General features: G+C 42.3%; 1 protein-coding gene across 1 annotated transcript in view; it reads left to right on the top strand.

Annotated features, from left to right (window-relative positions):
* Positions 1-6,134: 6,134 nt before the first annotated feature.
* The window catches only part of otog (otogelin), a 54,980-nt gene continuing 37,467 nt past the window's right edge, over positions 6,135-23,647 (top strand). The window contains exons 1-19 of the mRNA XM_061245241.1: positions 6,135-6,147; positions 11,047-11,145; positions 11,595-11,752; positions 12,524-12,645; positions 12,993-13,201; positions 13,919-14,049; positions 14,549-14,655; positions 15,854-15,963; positions 16,265-16,390; positions 16,830-16,938; positions 17,174-17,220; positions 17,309-17,454; positions 19,059-19,191; positions 19,610-19,790; positions 20,391-20,515; positions 21,076-21,288; positions 21,592-21,757; positions 23,413-23,487; positions 23,582-23,625. Of these exons, the coding sequence (XP_061101225.1) occupies positions 6,135-6,147; positions 11,047-11,145; positions 11,595-11,752; positions 12,524-12,645; positions 12,993-13,201; positions 13,919-14,049; positions 14,549-14,655; positions 15,854-15,963; positions 16,265-16,390; positions 16,830-16,938; positions 17,174-17,220; positions 17,309-17,454; positions 19,059-19,191; positions 19,610-19,790; positions 20,391-20,515; positions 21,076-21,288; positions 21,592-21,757; positions 23,413-23,487; positions 23,582-23,625 (2,314 nt within the window). The remainder of the gene's footprint in view (positions 6,148-11,046; positions 11,146-11,594; positions 11,753-12,523; positions 12,646-12,992; positions 13,202-13,918; positions 14,050-14,548; positions 14,656-15,853; positions 15,964-16,264; positions 16,391-16,829; positions 16,939-17,173; positions 17,221-17,308; positions 17,455-19,058; positions 19,192-19,609; positions 19,791-20,390; positions 20,516-21,075; positions 21,289-21,591; positions 21,758-23,412; positions 23,488-23,581; positions 23,626-23,647) is intronic.

Here is a 23,647-nt window from a genome sequence, read left to right as displayed (position 1 = left end):
CCTTACTGCAGTTACTTCACATACCTCAGCTACATGTCTTAAGTACAACAACATTAATTCCCTTCAAGACCTCTGTATTCAACCATCTGTTATGTGTGGGAGATATCTAATAAATTATTTGGGATGTCCTACAGTTAGACCAAATAAATCTCGCAATCTCACATCCACTGTTGTTCTAAGCCTTTTCTTCAGGAATGTTCTGCAGCTCTACGATTCAAATGATAAAAAGAGGGCAGTAAACGAAACATTGAGCTGGATTCATGAACGTTTGAGACTTTCACTCTCTGTGAAATTGGGCCTGGGCAGATAAATGATATTGGCTAGAAAAGGAAAACTGAACAAAACAAGACCAGCGCAGCCATATTCTTTTGGTCTATTATTACCTTGTCGAGAGCACACAAACATTTTTAAGTCACCTCTTGAATCTCCGATGAGCATTATGATCAACAAGCATCTTCTTAACTCAGGAGACAACATATCTATCTTTGCTTCCTTCCCAGAAGGGGAATTCTCGGTCAGTTCTCTTTTTTCCTCAAAGGGAGAAACAACAACAGTCTGAGAAAGCAGTTGAGGGCTGCCTACTGGCAGTGCTCTGAAGGAATGGAGGCAGATGCGTGGATGGTGTAGATATGTGAGGAATCATAGCTTGTCTGTCCTTCTTCCTGTCATCCTTCCATTCATTTTGGACAGCCCAACCCATACAGCTATAATGTCCACCTTAATACTGGTATATCTGGCAGGACATTATGTCAGGCCCGGTGAAGACACTCAGAAACACTCAGGCTCACTGCCAATCGACCTCAGCTGTGTCCTTCCGTGCACATGCTCTGTCCATGGTCCTGAAGGTCTCCCAGGACACGGCAGAAAAAAGTCACCGCAGTCAGTCAGTCAGTGGAGGGTCCTTTATGGCCTCTTGTATGTAGAACTGTGGTTCTGATTCAAGCTTTTCTACAGGCTTCACTGAAAGATCATCAGTGTCTAAGGAAGTTTTGCAACATGTTCTCTAATCCATGAAAACATATATATGATATGTTTTATTTACATTTATTTATTTTGCAGATTCTACTTTAGTCCAGAGTGACATACAATATAAAACTATTAACACAATCAAAATTGAATTTATATGAGAATATCAATATTTTTAGATTAGGATTCATGAAATTAGTAGAAAATAATATAATACTATAATATGAAAGAAAAACATTCTTCAAGAAACTGTAGTAATAAAGCTTGCACATCAAGAGTAAAAAAATGCAACAGGGTCTCAAAACTGAAATTATCATAGCTGGACATTCTGCAGCTACAAATACATGCTTCAGCAGAAGTATATTTTCAAAAAAGATTAGTAGTGAACAGAAAACATGCCGTGAAATTAACATTAATTCAAACATCAAACTGAAATTGTGTCCTGACTTATGGCATATTTGCACCATCTACTGAATGTCTGCAGTATTGCATCATGTAGAATTTCTTACCAGGTCTGCGCAACACCGAAATCTATTCCATCAACAAAACAAAAGACGAAAACAAAATCCACTTAGAAAAATGGCCTGCACAGGATATTATGTAGTGGTACACAGTTGTGGGAACAGAAACAGGAAATTCACTCGCCATGGGGATAAAAAAGACAATAAAAAATGGAGGAAACTGTCCTACTTTATAAGCTAGAAAAACTGAACCGCTCCACCCCCTTCCCCTTTCAAATTTGGACCGATTAGCTGCATTTTTAAAAGATTACAAAAGGCACGAAGAGATTCAGAAAACTAATTCTCCCGCAAATACCCCACTGGATGAAATTTCAGAAAGAGTTGGCCGGGACATGAAACAGCAGTTCTCGGGACAAAGGGTTGTCTATATCCCGCTCAGTATTGGGCTAAGCCGAGCCTGTTTGGGAGGGTCAGCCGCCCAAACCCAAGTACCCCTGTGATCGCAGAGTGGCCAATTTAACGCCGCAAATGCTGCTTCACAGCAGGCTGCCGTTTGCACCGGCTTACAGAGGCTCCTGTGCTACTCTCTGGAGTCCATGGCTTCTGTTGGCCACAAATGGTTAACTGGATTCCTAAAATATCCACACCCAGTGTTGTTCAGCAAAGACTTTTTCTGTGCCACAGTGTTAAATGCTGAGGCATAACCCTTAAATGTCACCATTGGTGTACAAGTGCACAATTAGAGGAATTGTCTACCAGGGCCTGCATTTAGGTGGGCTGTTACGATCTTACACTTAACTTACATTATGCCAGAAACCGAAATAGTAATACACATTTTGTATACAGAGAGACTGCCCCCTTATTCACCTTTAGGTTGGAAACAGAGGTTTGTATTTTAGCTCTATTCATAAAGGTTCCGCATATATCATTTATCAGTATCATTAAGGCTACATAATGTATATCAACATTTCAACTTTCTGATTTAATCATCTTTTTTTTTTTTTTACATAATCCTGGACATTATACTATTAATATCATATGGTAATACATATTCATAATTCACCTTGTTTGTTTGTTTTAACATTTACATTTTTAGGAAAGTTTTCTTTTGTATGAAGTACTGAAAAGCATAAATTAAGTTATTATTATTATTGACCACGTCTGCATGCTTTTATGCATTTAATTGCTGCCACATGATTGGCTAATTCAATATTTGCATTAACAAGCTGGTGTACAGGTCTACCTAATAAAGTGCTCATTGAGTGTATGTAAATAATAATAATAATAATGATACATGGGTACATACAGTGCTACAAATTGTTACAATTAAAAAGAGGGCAATGGCGATTATGAGAAGACAGGGAGTTGCACACACATCACTGAGCAGAGGACTGCTTTCAGAGATCAGAAAAGATCAGTCCCCATTACACGACTGTCATCAAGGACAAGACAAGTGAGTCATATGCCTTCATTTTCCATGATTCATACTGCCATCATTCATCTGAGGAGAAACGCACAATCGATGCCCTCAACATGGGGAACAGTGAACAGTGCATGTCCCACCTGGAACATTACATTCTATAATCTCCTGCCTGTCTGTCATGAATGGCCCTGACTCAGATCTCCTCCACCCCTACACTCAGGACTAACCCACCCCATTAAACCCCCTCCACCCCTACACTCAGGACTAACCCACCCCATTAAACCCCCTCCACCCCTACACTCAGGACTAACCCACCCCATTAAACCCCCTCCACTCAGGACTAACCCACCCCATTAGATCCCCTCCACCCCTACACTCAGGACTAACCCACCCCATTAAACCCCCTCCACCCCTACACTCAGAACTAACCCACCCCATTAAACCCCCTCCACTCAGGACTAACCCACCTCATTAAACCCCCTCCACTCAGGACTAACCCACCCCATTAGATCCCCTCCACCCCTACACTCAGGACTAACCCACCCCATTAAACCCCCTCCACCCCTACACTCAGAACTAACCCACCCCATTACATCCCCTCCACCCCTACACTCAGGACTAACCCACCCCATTAGACCCCCTACACTCAGGACTAACCCAACCTGCCAACCCTAAGTCCCATGATTGAAATTTGCCCCCTGGTCTTATCCACAATCACAACCACCTTCTGTCATTACAATTTTCACAAAGAAAGATAAATAATTTCACACTCCCCACACTGGTTTCAGTGCACCCCTTAACACTTTATTTAAATTACATTCCGTTATTGGCATTTGGCGGACGCTCTTATCCAGAGCGACGTACAACAGTGCAAAGTGCATACCCATAACCAGGGATAAGTGCGCTGAAAGACCCTAGAGGTAAGTACAATTTCAACTGCTACCTGTACAACAAAGATAAGGACTAGGGCCCATTTGATCATCAGATTTATTCATTTTTTTAAATAGTAATACCGCAACATGCTAATCTATGAATAAACTGCTTACCAAGCCAAACAAAACAAACAACGGTATCATCCTAATACACAAGTAAATATCACAGGTACAGTTAAGGTTTACAGGGAGGTATGTAGGGAGGGACGGGGAGAGGTGCAGCTTGAAGAGGTGCGTCTTCAGTCTGCGCTTGAAGGTGGCAAGAGATTCTACTGTTAAAAACGTATGGCCTTCTGAGTTTGCTCTATACAAAACAATGAAATATAAACAGCATTTCAATACTTGTATTAAAATAATGCAGTAAGGTATAATAACATTATATTCACAGCTGAGCAATCTATTTACATTTCATGACTGTAATGTAATATGTGATATTAAAGTGATATTCTGAGATATAAAGATTGAGGATCTGAGATATAAAGCAATAAAGTAATTCAACAGGAAGCTTCTTCACCAAAGACAGGCTGTCTTCACAGACCTTCTACACTTTCTTCACCAAAGACAGCCAATAATAATAATAATAATAATAATAATAATAATAATAATAATCATCATCATCATGATCATCATCATCATCATCACCTTCAGATGCAATTTACAATAAAGATTTAACCCTAGATGTAAATCATATGAGTTATGTATAAGCATATTTGCCATTGTTATGAAAATACATAATACATGTACAAACCTTTTGGAATAATAAGGTCCCGTTATAAACCGCATGGATTTATTTTCAGTTTTTTTTTCACTTGTACCTTTCCATCTGCAAATAAATGACATAAAATCCAGTAGATAAATACTGGTGTGCTAATAAGACCAATATCCTGCTTGTAATACATCTCTGAAATCTAAACAATGAAATTATAAATAAACCTTTAAAAATAATTATCGTTCTTGTGCAATCATTTATTTGTGTTTGCCCGTCTATATGTCCTGCGTGTAGCATGTGTAGCCAAAGTCAGATAATCTTCACATCTTCCCATTGTTAATTCCGTCGTAGTACCAGTGTGTGACACAGGGATACGGATCTGTGGATTTGTGCAGTGTATTCTTTGCCGATGCTTGTTGTATTAAACATCGTCATTTGCACAAGTGCGACTGCACTGAAATGCAGCAATGGAGATGCAGTCGCGCTGTTACAGCCTACAATATCGGAGGGCGATAACCAATCATTTGATAACTGGTTGTATTGGTACTGGTTGGTACATCAGTCCAAATCGCCTCGGCACTTAGAAAGAACTTTAAGTCTGGGTTAACATGCAAACGAATAATACAAATATCCATCGGGAAAAAAGTTAAACAGCTCGTGCATGCACGCCACTGTGTAAATACGCCACATTCACCTGGAAACCAAAGCGGCTGTAAAAAAAAAGTTACATTGAAAAATAAATCTTTAGAATTTTCCCAGTTGTAGTGGATGAGAAAAAACATCAAACATTTCGCAACCCCTTCCCCCAAAAAACAAAAAACACTGAATACCCACTGCTTTATCTCATCGTGTATATAAGTGTACTGTATCTTATTTTTTTTAACTCGATACATCCTTGGCATATTGTCTCTTCAGCTGAAAATGTGTTGCTAACGGTCAGCGTCTAACTTTGAATCCCCATAATAAAAACAAGAGAGCATGGAGTATTTGCATATATTTAACATTTTAGTAAATTTCGATTTTTTAAGCGTTAAAAACGCGTACGAATATCTCGTTCGTTGTTTAATGGAAGAAAGCTAACTCTTCGTGGTTCTGAGCGAAAGCAGTGAACTCAGTGAACGGTGAACTCCCTCATTTACATACACCGGGTTTACCTGTCTGAATAAATTATGCTAATAAGGTGGAATAGTCATTCCTTAACTAAGGTGCAATGAAGCTCTCAGATCTTACACAGAAGTGAGTGAGAAGCGATGTGAACAAGCAACCTCCTGAAAATGTACAAAATGTGTGTTTGGTACAGATAATTATTATTTTTTAAAACTGGCGGGGGAGAAATTGATTCCGCTCAAGACGTGGGACATATGAATCACGGATGGATCCTAATTTAGGTCTCGCCATAAAAAGAAATTTGTATTTTGTATTATTTTATTTTATCTTAGTATATCAAGGTAAGTCACTATTTAGCCTAATTGTTTGTTTGGGTGTTTGTCTATTTAATTGTTTAAATAGTTGATTGAAATGGCTTTGTCTTCTTTTATTGATGTTGTACATCTAATTAAAATGAACAAATTCAGATTCAGGTTATTATTTTTTTGCAGCACTTATTTCCTGGAGCATTGAAAGTGTGAACTTCACTAACTGGCATGGTCACGGGAAGTAAGTTAATCTATTTACTGAGAATTGTCAACCGGTTCTTTCAAGAGAACTGTCATAGCTTGATTATCTTATATGCATAATATTACTGATGTTGTCTGTAGTAGGCTACTGGCAGGTATAAATAAAGGTTGTTGTTGTTATTATTGTTATAGATATTATTCTTATTATTATTATTATTATTATTATTATTATTATTATTATTATTATGCTGTTGTTGTCCTTGTTACTGCTTGTAATCGCATTGATAGTAATTGTTACGCCAACGGATTAATGCAGTTAGTAACATAAAAATACACTTCAAAAGTTGCTGAATTTTTGTATGACCTTTTCCAACTTTTACCTAGGAAATCGGTGGTTAGTTTTATTATTATTCACTTTTTATTGTGAAAAGAAAGTGACACTTTATTTGGTTAAGGCTTATTTAGATATGATGATTATTCTGCTTTTATTAGGAAAAGGTTACTTCTGGTTTCGAACGAAGTATGTGTTCTTCCTGCGTAGCAGAAGTGCCAGTTACCTGCGAAGAACAAACCATGCCTTGTTCTCCCTTTTTCCAACAGCAAAAGCAGCAGTATAATGCTGCCGAAACGGGATACTGGTTCCCATGCAGCGCAGGTATGAGAGCAAAGCCGCTGATATGAAACGTTGCATTGAAAGTGCAGGCCAAATGCTTTAAGGCGCGAGTAAACCAGGCTTGTGTTAAACAGACTGACTCGGAGAACCGCTTAGAGAGTAGGCCTACCGTAAATTTTACTTTAATGTTTTTTATATATTCAATTAATTCAATGAAACACCACCCAAGATTGCCTTTATCGTAATGCTACTTCCAAACAGCTGGAAATACCTGACCATGCTATTATTTTAAAGTTGTTTTGAGAAGTAATATTTCCATCGTTTATCTTTCTCCCATTGTGGATATTTACTGTAGGCTATAGCCTAGTTAATCGACATTTGTTGTGCTAAATGATTGTTGTTATCCCTTTCAGATGGTAAATTCACGGAGCTAATTTCCAGGACTGCAGTATTTTCTCATTGGAATATAAAAGGAACTTTTGTTTCCCTTTCGTCCTTATCACTCACCCGATCGGCTTACATGTTCATATTGTCATTGTGGTCATGTAGGCCTCCGTTCCATTTCACTGATACGGACCAAGGTGTGAGAATTGAGGTCTGCTATCGCAGTATTGTGGGTCAGTTAACTACCAGTAATGAAGAATAGATTGATAAATAGATAGATAGAACGGAGGAAGCTTACATTTCGGCCATGTTTATCACGAGTCCTATTAATGACTCGCATATAGGCCTAATCCTACAAAATGTTAATCTTGAGGACGAAAAACAGGTCTTCAGTCTCTCATCTTCACTCACAAGATAGGCTATTGCGTACTAATATTTATATTCGCTTAAAGTTTGAGGAAGATACATTTAAAAACGGAAATGTTGCGGAAAGGATGCACGAGTGATATTGAAGTTGACTCAAACCCCATTCCCTGCTTCTGAGCTTTGTTCTCGGGACTTTTTTTGGAGGGGGGATGAAAAGCTCCCCGGCATTTCAGTTCCACCCAAGCAGGTTTCAGGTGTCCGAGGCTGAAAACTGGGGATTGTTTCGTACTGGCCTGTGTACGCACCCCAGCCGGAGTGCAGCATTAGACTCGGCGTATAGGAGCCCTGTGCATGGGATGCTCAGAGCAGGTGCCCGGGACCAGGGTTCTGGAGCCAAATCGTGCTATTTCCATGACGACCATTTAGTAAGCTCAGAATGGAGAGTAGAGGGATTCTCAAACAACGTATAAGTGATACATACATTTAATCGACACGAGGACATATTTGTAAGATAAAGATGGAGCGAATGGTTAGTCTATATATAATTTATACCATCAATGATCCCCCCTCCCCCACTCTCCCCCTTCTCCGCCCCAATCTTATTCTTAAATCAGCATCTAGATTTGGTCCGGACTGTAAATCGGTGAGGAATTAAAGATAAATTAAAGAGCGACACGAGACGTTTCAGTTTCTCGAATTTAATCAGCGGCTTTATTAATCCGTCACCCGAGAGCTGATCTTGGTTGCTGAAGATAGATTGTGAGAGCTTTCTGCGCTTTGATTAAAGGGCAGAAACATTAACACAATTAATTAAACAACGCCGTTTCGGTTACACGGGCTTAGTTTTGCTTTGCTGAAAACGACACATTCCACTGTTTGTCAGGAATTCCTCTGCCGCTCAGCCTCTATTGTGGAAAGTAATGGACATCTAATTATGCCTTAGGAGTCTTCTGCTTCTGATACAGTAGTTGTATACATGCAGTAGACAACAACCCTGATATCGAAATACATTTCATGAAGTGAAATGCAATGATTGTTATTCTGTTAACAATTCTGCCTTTTCTTTCTATTATGTTTTAAAATAATTTTCAGAAGGAAGCACTTATAGGAGCAATTGCATTATCTGCCAGTATATCTTCAGAAGAAGTATTAAAGCCATCAATACGCAGGGGAACAGGTAGGAATGGACACAACTCAATTTCTTTAAAAAATGTAAATAAAGAAGCTGATTTTGCCAGTGAAGAAAACATCAACTTGCTGCCATTGTTCATCTCAGGTTGCTGATTTTGTATATCAGCACAGTATCATAACTCTTATCCGTCTGGCACATTACAGTTTGGCCTGGGCTCAATCGACATTTGTCTATACAAAACTTACAACAAAATGCATATATTATTTTTAATTCACATGCAGTTTGGGTAGATCATTGTGGTGGTTGCTGAATAGCAGTGCATTTGTGAGAAATGTGTAATTACTTTCAACATTTATAAGGGAAAATCTTGATTCATTCTATAGAATAATGACACAGCAATCAGTCATGAACAATAAGGCTGTATCTGAGCTCTCATTTGAGTATTTTCAGTGGGGGAACAATTGACCCCTCTGTCCTATCCCACCATGGCCTATGGAGAGATGGGGGGGTGGTGGTTCTTGATCAAGCTCCTCTTGGTCCTCTGAGGGGGCCTCTGATGTCATATGTCCCCCCGGTTGGGCAGGGCATGTGGGGTACTGTCCCCCTCTGCCACTGGCCATATGCTGTAACAGTCAGATAAGAGGCTGTCATTAGCCTGGACATGCGGGGGGGACAGCCCCAATCACTCAACCTTCTCCTCCCTCAGCCACACGCATCCGTGACTTAGTGGTCACTCGTGTGGAAAAGGTCAGAGGTGCTAGACAGGAGGAGGATTCATCCCACTGATTTTCAAGGAAAGTTTTTGTGCTCCAGGAACTATGTTTCCATGACGATATTGCATTTGCGACAGAATATTTGTTATATTGGATCTGTTTTCCAGCACATTGGATTTTAAATTTTAAATAATGACTATGAGGTTAAAATGCAGACCATCACCTTTATCTGTGTGCATTTACATCCATATTGCTTGAACCATGCAGGAATTGCAGCCCTTTTTACAAATTGTTCCCCCTATTTAATGGGGACCAAAAGTATGCAATTGGACAAATTCACATCATCTTAAAGTGGTCATATTTAGTCTTTTGTTGTAAGAACTTTGCATTCAATGACTGCCTGAAGTCTGATAACCAGATGCTGGGTATCTTCCTTAGTAAAATGTTACCAAGCTTGTGCTGCAGATATATTCCATTTGTTTGTTTGTTTGTTTTAGGGGCTTTTCGCCATCAGTCTTGACTTCAGCAAGTGATAAACATGTTCAGTTGAATTCAGGTTGGGTGATTGACTTGGCAAGAACATTCCAGGTTTTTGGCCCTGAGAAAATTGGTGGCTTTAGCGGTGTGTTTGGCTTCATTGTCCTGCTGCAAGATGAAGTACTGTCCAATGAGTTTTGAGGCATATGTTAACAGATAATATGTTTCTATACACTTCAGAACTCATACTGCTGCTGTCAGCAGTCACATTCTCAAAGAAGGCAAGTGAGACAGTTCACAAGCAGTTCCTTTCTTTCTCCATGCTTTCCTGTTTACATACCTCTTGTTAATACTTATATCATCTGTCCATAACAGTTTGTTCCAGAAGTACAGTTTTTACCTGGATGTTCTGTTCTTGAGGCTTACTAGGGTTTTGCAGCTTGCTTAGAACCCTCTGAGGTTATGCTGGTCTCTTTATGGTGATGAGACACATCTATGGTTACGTCCTGGAGTGTTCTTGATCTGTTTGACAGCTGAAAATGGGTTTTTCTTCATAAACGGATGTATTCTTCAGTTATCCTCTACAGTGGTCTTCCATGGTCTACCAGGTTCTTTCTTCCTAACAATGTATAAAACAGTTGATATTTACACACTTTTGTCGTCTGCCTGATTAGTTCTGATTTTTCAGCCTAATGATGGCCTGCTTTACTGGCATTGACACTTGCTCCTTTTGTTGAGAGATTACAGTATCGGACTCCAAATGCAAACACCATTTTGGTGTTCTAAAATGGGGGAACTTTGTTTAAGAATGGCTGTAATTCCCAGGTCCACCGGATATGGCTGTAAATACCTTCAAAGGAAAGTTGGCAGTTTGCACTTTAACCGCATATCACTAATTAATTTCTAATCCATTGTGCCGGTGTGGAGAGCCAAAGGAACAGAACTTGCACTATTGTCCAAATACTTATAGACTGCACTATTATATATACTAAGTATATCAATCTATATAAAAAGTTTATGTAAGTTTAGATGTCTTTAGCTCTCTTTACATGCACTTTTGTCAGTTAATTTGGCTGATCTGCCAAGTGGCTAAATGATCAATTGGACATCTTTGTGGTTAGATTAAATCAGGTCATCATTTTATAAGAACCCTTGGATGACAGAAATGATCCGTGGGCAATCTTAATGTCCTATAATATACTGTCCACTGTAGTTCCTGCTGTATTCTTAATACACCTTAAATTTTTCTTTCAGGTCCCTGCACATTTCCTTGTCTAAATGGAGGTCACTGTGTGCACCCAGATTCCTGCAACTGCAGTTTATATCAAGCAACAGGAAGTCGATGCCAAACAGGTTACAAACATTACTCTGCCTTTCCTAAGCTCTGTACCTTAGAGCCGTTAGTTAAGATACGAAATCAAACCTGTTCTGAATTAATTTTAAAATGCAGTGCAGAGGTGTAAAGTCCAGGGGATGCATAGTTTCAAGAGGAAACAACAAAAGCATGTTCCCTGTTGAATTTCTGAAACTTTAAAGGTACAATAGTTAATTTCGGACTTCTAACTGCCAAGAGAGGAATAGCAGCAACAAACACCTTCAAACCGCAACACTGTTTATACCTCCCCCGTCAACTGTTTATTTTGAAACCTGAATTTAAGGACTATAAACACAGGTATAGGGTGAGTCAACATGTCAGTGAGCCCTTTTCAATGTTAGGACGATTTACTATGGTCTTGTAGCAATCGTTTAACACAAAAATCTCACCTATTGTACCTTTAAAGTCCCTTACATTTGTATTTTAGTTACAAACACAGGATTCGAGAGGGAGATGACGTGTCGGACATGGGGACAGTATAACTACGAGACCTTCGATGGCCTGTACTACCACTTCCCAGGAAAGTGCAGTTATACTCTGGTGCGAGACTGCGATGACTCCTCCCAGTCCAGCGTCGTCATACAGGTAAACCTGCCCGTCAATCACGCACACTTACTGGGGTGGGCTTTGGACCATAAAGGTAATGATGGAGGTTGAATATCTAAACAAGTGGTATGTGGTGAAGAGGTAAACCCGCACTCTTCCAGTCAGATTTGAGTTGGGGGGTGTGAGTTAAAACATCAAATGGCATTAAATTCAAACACATGCCACTGGAAGATTTTGATGTATTCAATATTAATTTCATTTTATTTTAGTAGCTGAACTGATTAATCGATCCTGAATGGGGAATGCATGTGTATGCTATTTTTGTGGTTAGTGCATAATTGTGTCCCGAAATGTAATTTATGTAATTTAGATGATTTCAACACCGTAGAATCTTGTTTCTCAAGTCCCGCTCTTGGGCAGCTCCTTTAATAGTGGCTGCACAGTGCCCAAGGAAAATTTCTACTCAGTCCAAGGAAAGTGATCTCTTTATTAGAGTCAATTCATGTCACTAAATTACAGTTTAATGATGCAATTACCTGCATGGCATGGTGTTCCCATGTCAAGAAACAGAATTTACTTTTTGCTATCCACCGACAGGGCTGTTTCCTTTGCAATAAGAAAGGAGAGGAAACGCTTTAGCAAACAATTCATAGTGTTGTTTGTTGAGTAGAGATAATAAAAGAGGACAGTGTTTAATTCTTGCAGGGCAGGGTTTGGGAACCGTATACGTGGCTGGAGATAGCGGTTCAGAGAGGATAAGTGTGCCGGCCGGCAGCGGTGATGGTATCTTTGGTTTCTCTGGCTGTGCAGGTGCATAACGACCCAGACTGCACCTCTGCACCGTATTTCTGCGCGCGCTCCGTCAGCCTCTTCCTGCCGTGGGAGGGAGAGGTCCGGTTACAGAAGAGCAACATTACCTTTAAAGGTCAAAGGTAAATCCTTTCTCTCTTTTAACAAGCACAGTTTCTTCCCCACAGCTGTCCAATGCATGTATATGTTCTGAGCTATCAGCTCTTGCTTGTGTGGACCCTGGTTTTGCTACTATGTGCAATGCTACATATGGACAGCCTTCTTCACGTCCCCAACATGGTCTACGGTTAGTCATTCTCAAATGTTGGCAGCACAAGCTAATGAGGTTCACATGTTTACTTTCTGCACACGTGGTTTAACCTAGCGGCAGTGTGTTCAGTGTGCAGCAGTGCGGTTCTCTGCAGACATCTCTGTCGGTCCAGAGCCCAGCAGGGTAGACCTAAGATGACATGCCTCCCTGTATGTCCAGCCTTCAGCTGCCCCACAATATCCACGACGTGGAGATGGAGAGGATAGCACAGTATGTGCTGGTGACCCAGCAGCACGGCTTCACGCTGGCGTGGGATGGCCACACTTCCTCAGTCTACATCAAGATGAGCCCCGAATACGTGGGCCGCACGTGCGGCCTGTGTGGCAACTTCAACGCCGACATCCGGGATGACCTCAGGACCAGCTACGGTAGGACTATGACACAACGTAGTTAACTTTGGTAACTTTTGCTCTGTTCGTTTGTTTCTTTGTTCTCAAAAAAAAAAAAAAAAAAAAAAAAAAAAGGCCCTCGTCCTTATCTTTGTTGTACAGGTAGCAGTTGAAATTGTACTTCCCTCTAGGGTCTTTCAGCAAACTTATCCCTGGTTATGGGTATGCACTTTGTTGTACGTCGCTCTGGATAAGAGCGTCTGCCAAATGCCAATAATGTAATGTAATGTAATGTAACTTATAATGCTTTACTTGAAATGATATGCTGTAAGAGTGTAATAAGCATGTCATAACACCATGACCAGTAATGACAGTGTATTACAGCTTATTTATGGCTGATGTTATAACACTGTAATAATGTATTCAGCAGTTATTTTTAATCTATAATCTGTTTTGTGAAATTAGCTTTATACATCATAAGAGTCTCATGACATGTGAGCTGTAATTTGTGGTCATGATGGGTTAAGACAGGTGTTTTGCCTTGATTTTGACTACGTTATGTAGGTTTTAGGGCATGTATCTATGTCATAAAATGCATGTGCTGCTGGAACATTGGTTTAGTACCAGGAACATGTATGTATGCAATGAATGTAAAGTGTTGTGTGTCATACTGTAATGCCATGTGCTACAGTTTAATGTATGTAACATGGCTGACATCATGCGGACCGCATGGTAATGTGGTGTCATGCTCCTCAGGACTGTACACTCAGGACCTGGCCATGTTTGGGAACAGCTGGGCAGAGATGGAACCCCTGCAGGTCTCGTGCCCTGCAGTTCCATCCCTGTACCCCTCTCCCTGCTCTGGACAGGACTCCCACACCATGCTGGTACTGCTTCACCTTTTTGTTCTTTCAAAAATGTGTATACTATAATTGCATGCTATGCTTTAATTATTTTTAAGGCACGTAGTTTATGCTTTTTATTTTCCCACATTTGGAATCCATATTTATACTGTACTCTCAAGTCATCACTTACCTGCACGGAGAAAAAGTATTCCCATAATCCAGGGAACACTTTCCACACTGCATCCACATAGCACTATGTATATAACCACACAGCACTACAAGATAGCTGGTGCTGACTGGGGGGGAATTTGCATCTTAATTCTGCGAATAAATTGCCCAGACTAACTAAGAGTCTCTAGGTTAAAGGGCTCACTTGGCTGGGATGACTTTATCCATTTGTTAGCGGGGACACTCCCCATAGCATTATTACACTGTTAAACACATGAGGGCTTGTCTTCAACACCTGTATCTGAGTAGGCTTTGCCTACTGAGCTAGCTGGGAGCTAAATGACAATGTTTGACGTGCTTTTGATTGTTTCAGAAAGTGAGAGAGGTGTGTGCAATGCTGCTGGATGAACCCTTTAAAGCCTGTCATGAGTTCGTCAGCCCATTCTCCTACATGGCCAGCTGCTCCAATGACCTCTGCCTGTAAGCAATTATGCACTTTAACCTCAAGGCCCTGTGTTCTGTATCCCATAAAATTTGTCATTTCCCCATGAAAATTAACCACCAATAAGTGTGCCTATAACCAAAATATACATGGATGAGGTAAAACATTATGACCACTCACAGATGAACCGGTTAACATTGATTATCTTGTAACAATAGTGCATGGCATGTGCATTTTGTTGTACGTCGCTCTGGATAAGAGCGTCTGCCAAATACCATTAATGGAATGTAATGTCAAGGTCTCGGATGCATTAGATGGTAAGCAAATGGTTGGTTCTCATAGTCAACGTGTTGGATGCGGGAGAAATGCGTGACTTTGACAAATGCAAAATTGTTATGGCAAGATGACTGTACGTGTTTGCCATTTACCTGGGGAAGAGATAGACCAGGATGGACTGGGAAGAAAACAAGCCGGAGGAGGGAATGTGATACTCTGGGCAATGTTCTGTGAGAAACCCTGGGTCTAGGCATTCATATGGAAGTCAACTTGACTCATGCCACTTGCCTAAACATTGTGGCAGACCAGGTACGCCCCTTCATGCAACAGTATTCCCCGAATAGCAGTGGCCTCCAAATTGTTCTGGAATGGCTTGAAGAACTTGACGAAGAGTTCAAAGAGTTCGAGGTGTTTCCCTGGCCTCCACATTCCCTAGATCTCAAACCAATCAAGCACCTATGGGATGTGCTGGAACAAGCCTGATCCACTGACACTCCACCGCGTAACTTACAGGACTTAAACGATCTGCTGCTCATGCCTTGGTGCCAGATACCACAGGGCACCTTCAGAGAGCTTGTAGAGTCTATGACTTTGCTGGTCAGAGCTGCTTTGGTGGCACCAGCAGAATATTAGGCAGGCGGTCATAATGTTTTGGATCATTGGTGTATGTGTCCTGCATGGTCCATAAGACTGTATCTGAATGTATAGATGCAAGATTCTGAATCAGGTCAGTAGTACTAATAAGAATTATGAAGAATTATAAATTATTGATTAACTGATGTTATTAAATCATGTAATAATTAAATCATATGAAAAATGACTGAATAACTTCTCGACACTGTATTATTGTCATGCAAGCACAGACTTGCTTCTTGCAGGCCATTCCTGGATTTAGGCACTACTGCACAGGACACCATGGAGATTTTTAAATGTAGTTTACTCGCTGTTTGTCCCTCTCAGATCAGGTCCAAATGGTGAAGTGGTGTGCCGGATGTTGTCAGAGTATGCCAGAGCATGTGCGCATGCGGAACGTTCACTTGACGACTGGAGGGAACACATACCGCAGTGTGGTACAGTACACCCTCACTTTTAACAGAGTACTTGCCATATACCATGGTGTGGTATAGCACAGACCCACCTTTAACATGTTATTTCACTCAAACCACAGTGTGGTACTATACACAACCACCTTTAAAATAGCACTACACACGTACCAAAGTGTGGGACAGTCTATGGGTACAGTACAAACCCACATTTAACAGCATACTACACATATACAATACAGACTTGCCTGTACCATAGCACCACTCATACACACCTTATGCTCTAACGCAGTACTAGACTTATAATGCAGCGTATCTCTCCCTGCAGCGATAGACTGCCCTGCTGACCTGGTGTACAGGGAGTGCATCACATGCTGTCCTGTTTCCTGTAATGTGGACAGAATGTGCATCGACAGCAAGCTGCAGTGTCTGGATGGCTGCTACTGCCCTGATGGTTAGAGAGGGACAGCTGGGAAACCCTCATACCTACAATATGACCCCAATCCCCATGCCCTAACTTTAACCATAAGCCCAAACCTCTTACAGTAAATTAAATTGCTTATCTTTGTCCCTAACACCTGGCAATAAACCTACTTCTAACCTTGAAACCTCTTAAAACCTACTCATGACTCCAAATCCATTACAATAATCCCCTAATTTGCAAACCATAAACTCTTGCCCTATCCCTATCCTCTTCCTCAACTGGTGACCTATAATCCCTTACTATGAGCCCAAAACCCCAAACTCTGACTCCAACCATAAGCCTAAACCCCTAAGCCTGTCTCCTTACCCCCAACCAATATCCCAAATGTAACCTTAACCATATCCTATAACCTTTGAGCCTTTAACCCTAATATTCCATCCCTGATGTTGTGATGGTTCCTCTATTGCAGATCTGATCTATGAGGATGGGAGTTGTGTGAAAGCCTCAGACTGTCCCTGTGAATACCATGGCATGGTTTACCCCTCTGGACAGATGGTTCAGGAGGAGTGCAACAACTGGTAACAGTTCACCCAGTCACCATTCATAAACTTTTACCGAAAACATACATACGTTTTACAGCTAGTCACTGTGGCCTTTAAATATCTGTCCTTGCTACCGTAACATACCTGGCATATGGCTTCCACTTACATTCTTTCTCATCTCAGGTATCAGTGTTAATCCACCACATTTTAAAGGCGACAGCCTCATCCCCAAATCCACAGCTGAAATCTTTGTGATTTCTTCCTCTTTCAGCACATGTTTGGGTGGTGTTTGGAACTGCACAGAGCACAGCTGTCCAGGTAAAATCTCTTTTAAAACGACATCTTTTGGTTTGATTCATCATAGGATTCAGATAAACTCATTGCTGCATTCTCTTCTGTCCTCCAGGAGAGTGTTCTGTCACTGGAGATATTCATTTCCAGACCTTCGATGGGCGCATATACACCTTCCCAGCCACGTGTCAGTACGTCCTGGCAAAAAGCCGCAATTCAGGGAGGTTCACCATCACCGTGCAAAATTCTCCCTGTGGACCGGTAAGTGAAATAATACTAGTTTTTTGCAATTAATTCATGTTGCATTCATACATTTCAGATTTGCTTTTAAATCTTGAGGCATAACCTGAATAAGCATATTACTATTTAAATCCACAAATACAAATACAAAATGCTTGATAAATGCTGGCCCATATCTCCTTTTAAATGTCAAGTTTCAAACCATTGCTTTATGTTCAGTCTTCCCTTGTAATATGGCACTGGATAATTATTGTCCACAAAGATAATTACGTGTTTACAAGAAGTGTTTTGTAGCTTTGCAGTGGGTGTAATGGCATGGAAAGGGCTTTGCATTCAGACATTTTGACTGTAAACCTGATGGCCCGGAGTGGATAAAGGCGGCCTCTGAAATGTTTGTGTCATGATGAAACCTTCGAGCACCGATACAGATAAAACCTGAAAAAGCTACAAAAGACTGGGATCTTCTCTTTGACAAAGACACCAATTTCCCAGTGCTCCAGGGCTGCTGATATGAAAACTCAGCATGCAGCGAAGTGGGCCCTGTATAAAATGTCACACACATTCTAGACAAGCAATTGCCTTGGATTACCTTATCTGGGTCTGGAGTGACAGACTGAATGTCTTTGTAGTTGGCGGATGAAGAGAGCGGTGCTGGATAAGTCAACATCCTGTAAACCAGCCGCTGAAAGAGCCTGCAGTCCGCATGAGCACACCTGCCGCTTATGAAAGAAACAATTCATATGGCCGAGATAATTCACTGTCAGGTTAGATTTCTCCAGCTTACAAGAACTCATCCTGGAGAAAGATTGAAATTGGACTTACTGTGGTTTCTCACAAAGGTTCATATCAATTCACCATGCGTTTGTCTCTCACTTTGAGAACTGAAATGACAAAATAGTGAGTAAATATATTGGCTTTGATTTATATTACAGCTATCTAGGCTTTTCAGGCTTGGAGTAGCTTTTCAGAAAACTTTGAAGGACAATGGGCTCCTAGTAGAAAAATGTCCTAAAGGAAGATGTCCGTCATAATGAAGTATATACGGTACTATAGGTGGGTTCAGTCGGATTGACAGCCAATGAGATTAACAAGAACAAGGCATTTAGTCTAACGAGTAGTTGCTCCCTGATTGGGTAGACTGTGGTTCATTGGTTTTGGCAAATATAACAATATGACAGACAATTGATAGACTTTCTCTTATTCGTCCTAAACAGTCCACTAAAATATGTTTTCTGAAAACATTTGAGGCCTAGATTTTGTTCCTACTTAAGAAAGAATTGTAAATACGAGATCATTGGTGAAAGATTTTGCTCAAAAACAGATCTGTTCATACGTGTGGTTCTTGCATGAGGCCAATTGATTCATGGTTTATGTCAGAAAGCATACAGTGTCATGGCTGCAGTTGTACCAATGGCCCTATCTCTGCACTCAATGCAAGGTAAACACCACTGCTCCCCAATTTTCCCAAAAAAAGCTGTCTTACTTTCTGTCTCTGTTCCAAAAATCCAATCTTAATTATCTGTATGGACACCTTGTCTCAATTCTCAATCAAATCGCCCTGTCTCGGTTTTCTATAAACATCCTTTCTCAGTTCTCAGTTGAACCGCCCTGTGTCTGGCCTACAGAACCTGGACGGGGCTTGCATCCAATCAGTTAGCCTGATTCTTGACGAGGATCCAAGGACGGAGATCACAATGAGTCACAGTGGCGAGGTCTTCATATCCAGCCAGTACAGAATCTCTCCGCCATATTCAGATGGTAACCTCATATTTAATACATTGTATTCCCTTGCCCCGTGTTCATCCGTGCCCGAGTAATGGCTCGTGGGTGTAGGGTGACGGTTCTCTCTGTGGAGGGAGAGAATGGAACAAAAGAGGCCACAAGAAATGGTGCATTATCTCTCCTCACAAAACTTAATCACCTTCCCCTGGTAGCAAATGTTATTCCCATGCTTCATTTTGGGCTCAAGTTCTTGTGTAAATATGAACACGTTTTGCTTGAGGGTTTGGAAGTCTGTGAGGAGCTTGTGGATATGCCTTGGCCTACAAGAAAAACATTGACATACTGTATGTGTAACAGTCAATGTTTAGTGTAGTTCTGGGGAGGTTTTCGGGGGGGTGTGAGCAGTGTGACTCTGGACCCTGCCACACTAACTCGCATCTCTGTCTGTCCCTAGAGATGTTTCACATCCAGGAGCTGTCCTCCATGTTCCTGCAGGTGAGGGCCGTGGCTCAAGGCCTGCGTCTGCAGTACAACAGGCGGGAGTTTCGCCTCTACCTGCAGGTGGACCCTTTGTGGAAGGATGACACTGTGGGATTGTGCGGCACGTTCAATGGAAACATTCAGGACGACTTCCTGTGAGCTTCGTCTCCCTGTCCTCTCTGCCTGAACTTCCCCAACTTTAAATAGGTTCTCTCTCCCTCTCTCTCTCTCTCTGTCTACCTCTCCCTCTCCATTCCTCTCTCTCCCTCTCTATCCCTCTATCTCCTTCTCTCCCTCTCCATTCCCCTCTCTCTTCCTCCCACTCTCTCTCTCTTTCTCTCTCTCTTCCTCCCTTTCTCCCTGGCACTGTGCTCTGCCACTCACTTTCAAACCGCATCGAATGGCAGTGAAAGACAACTCCAGCTGCTCTAAAATACCAAACCCCCACCTTCCACTGCAGAAGCCTGGGCTTTGTAGTACAGAACACACACTGCACTGACTGCATTGCTCTTAGAAGTAAGCTTATCTTGATGAGATTTCAATCTGAGATTTACTCAACAGATGGGGGTTTCTTTGACTGTACATTTTTATTGGTATGGCGTGTACATTTTGCTCCTAGCGATGATGTTGGTTGCCAACAGTCTGGGGCCTGGTTTCAGTCACAAATTGTTCAAAACTGCGAGTCTCAGTTTTTAATCTTCGCTACTCATTTCAGCGATCAGTGCTTAAATGCCCCTTGCCCACCTGTGTCCCAGCTCCCCCTCAGGGATGATAGAGAGCACGCCGCAACTGTTTGGGAACTCCTGGAGGCTCTCCTCGGCCTGCGTCCCCAGCCCCAGCCTGCCGCAGCTCGACCCGTGCGACACACACCAGCAGGCAGGTGAGACCGTGCCCCCGCCATCGCTGCAGGGTCCCGGCCCGCCCCGTCCCGTCCCATTAGAGGCAGACTCACAGGAGCTCCCCCTGCGCCCCGCAGCGCTGCCAGAATAAGGCCAGGCAGAACAAGAGAGCGTCTGTTGTTGGGAGGTTCCGCTGCAGTCTGCCTCTGCTTCGCGCTCCAGTTTGGTTTTTTAAGCCACTCTTCAGTACGCTGCATTCAATCCAGGAAGGGTGTGCAAACAAACAAACTGAGAGTGTTTACGGCTCCATGCTGAATGCTGTGTGCAGTGAAATAACAGTGCCGGGTGGATCTCACGGTTCTGTATCCTGTGAGGAAAGGTACCAGCATGCACACAAACCCTTTCCACTGCAACAGGCACTGCTTGCTAGGCCATGTGTCATACCACAGCCAGCAGCTGACTGACCATTTCCTGTGCTTGCATCAGCTGTGATCGGCAGATAGCAGCTTACTGTATACCGATGTGTAACAAGATAACCTCCCCCCTTTTCTCTTTCTCTCTCCCTCTCTCTCTCTCTCTCTCTCTCTCTCGGTCTTGCCAGCCCCCTACGCGTCTGAAATGTGTGATATCCTAAACCAGGACCTATTTGCTCCCTGCCACGAGTACCTGAGCCCGGGGCCCTTCTACCGCCAGTGCCGGGGCGACACCTGCAAGTGCGGCCAGCCCTGCCTGTGCTCGGCCCTGGCTCACTACGCCCGGCAGTGCCGCAAGCACGGCGTCATCGTGGAGTTCAGGGCCCGCGTCTCCGAGTGCGGTGAGTGTGGCCGCGACCCTCCCTGCTGACCGTCGCTTGGTAGCAGATGCTGACAGTTTGTTTAATGCACCGGTAATTTGTTTTGTTTACTGTAGCTAGCGAAAATATTTCACAAGCTACCTAGCTAGCTTGTCCGCTGCCAGTGTCGCGAATTCCATTTTCAGGTCATCATGCTCTGTAACTTGTGCTCAATCAGTAGGCTGTCTGTTGCCCTGTTCCCTTCACACAAACAAAGGCAGGTGTACTTTATATAGCTGTGGGAATTCCTGGGTGTGATAAAGAGATTCCCCTCCTTTCCTCCAGCTCCCCTGTGTCCTGTGACAATGGAGTATGGCACCTGTGTGTCGTTCTGCCAGGGGCGCTGCTCTGCCCTGTCCTCCCCACAGCACTGCGACGGGGAGTGTGAGGAGGGCTGCATCTGCCCCTCTGGAACCTTCTACAACAGCCGCACACACACCTGCGTGCCCAGGTAAACTACCACCTACCAACAGCCGCACACACACCTGCGTGCCCAGGTAAACTACCACCTAAAACAGCCGCACACACACCTGCGTGCCCAGGTAAACTACCACCTACAACAGCCGCACACACACCCCTGTGCTCAGGTAAACTACCACCTACAGCAGCCCCTCACACACACCTGCGTGCCCAGGTAAACTACCACCTACAGTAGCTGCACACACACCTGTGTGCATAACTAGCACCTTCCACTGTAGCCACAGACACATACCTGTGTGCACAGGTAAACCACTTTAACTGTGCACGTTGATCTTATGACATTTCTTTTGTAGGTATTTTTATGCAACATTATTATTATTTTCAATTTATTGGATTTTAAAAACTGTTTTAGAACTGTGTTGTGTGGTGAATTTATGTTCAAACAGATCAGTTTCGGCTGGAAATTTTGAACTAAATTGTTCAACCATAAAATTCCCGTAAAACACTGGCACACAAACATGCTGAATAATCTCCTGTGAACTCACTGAGAGATTCATTTGCCCCCAAAGTTGTTTTATTTCTCTTTAAATGTCCTGGGTTTTTTTGCATCGTACAGTAGCTCTGCGCTTTACTTAACATGTGCTAGAGTTACATCAAGGAATTCTCTGTGAAAACAGCCATTCATTCCCCTGGAAGCTGTGGACGACACTGATATCTGATAACCAGTGAGAAAGAATTTGTTGTACAGAAGCTGGGTGTGTTACAATGGCCTATATGTTACCGGGACATTTAACTTTGGCTAAAGTGTTCTTTAGTGCTGCCACTCATTTTTTTCAGTCGTGTCATTCTAGGTGGAAAGAAAGCACAATCATAAAACACACAAATGAAGCAAAGCATGACACTGTTTTACTCCCAAGTAATGTATTTTATGTCTCTTCCATATGTTCTTATGCAGAATGAATTGATTCTGATATTAAATATAAACACAACAGTGTGCTAGAATTTGGAAATTGGAGAAGTATTTTTAAGCTAGTAAAATGCAACAGGCTTAGTGTGTGATATTGGTGTTTCCTCTGGTGTTCTCTGTATGTGAACCGATGCTCTCTGTGTGTGAGCTGGTTTTTTGTGCGTGAGCAGGCTTTGGTGGTCCAAGGGTGCACAAAGGTGTTCCCTGTGCGAGAGTTGGTATTCCCAATGTATAAGTTTATGTTTTGCTTGTGTGAGCTGGTGCTCTCTGTGTGAGTTGGTTTTCTTTGTGTGAGTTGGTGTTCTCTGTGTGTGAGTTGGTGTTCTGTGTGTGAGTGAGTTGGTGTGTTGTGTGTGAGTGAGTTGGTGTGTTATGTGTGAGTGAGTTGGTGTTCTGTGTGTGAGTGAGTTGGTGTTCTGCAATGGTGTGTGCAATTGAAATTGTACTTCCCTCTAGGATCTTTCAGCACACTTATCCCTGGTTATGGGTATGCACTTTGTTGTACGTCGCTCTGGATAAGAGCGTCTGCCAAATGCCAATAATGTAATGTAATGTAATGTGTGTGAGTGAGTTGGTGTTCTGTGTGTGTGTGAGTTCGTATTCTGTGTGTGTGAGTGAGTTGGTGTTCTGTGTGTGAGTGAGTTTGTATTCTGTGTGTGAGTGAGTTCGTATTCTGTGTGTGTGTGTGTGAGTTGGTGTTCTGTGTGTACTTTCTCCAGGAGCCAATGTCCATGCAGCTACCTTGGTGCTGAGTACTACCCTGGAGACGTGATCATGAGCTCAGCAGGTGTACAGTAAGATCCCCCTGTTCGTTCTACTTAGATCAGCCACATAGCCAATGCTTACTCATCCCACCCAGCAATACTTACACCGTTTTCTTCAACACAGGGTTTGCCAAGATGGTAGAATAGTATCTCAAAGTTCCATTATTGGTAAGTTTCATGTATTATACTC

The sequence above is a fragment of the Conger conger genome, chromosome 6 (assembly GCF_963514075.1).
Source record: "Conger conger chromosome 6, fConCon1.1, whole genome shotgun sequence".
Taxonomy (NCBI): Eukaryota; Metazoa; Chordata; class Actinopteri; order Anguilliformes; family Congridae; genus Conger; species Conger conger.
Note: the sequence above shows the minus strand (reverse complement) of the source record. Positions and strands in the feature narration are given on the sequence as shown.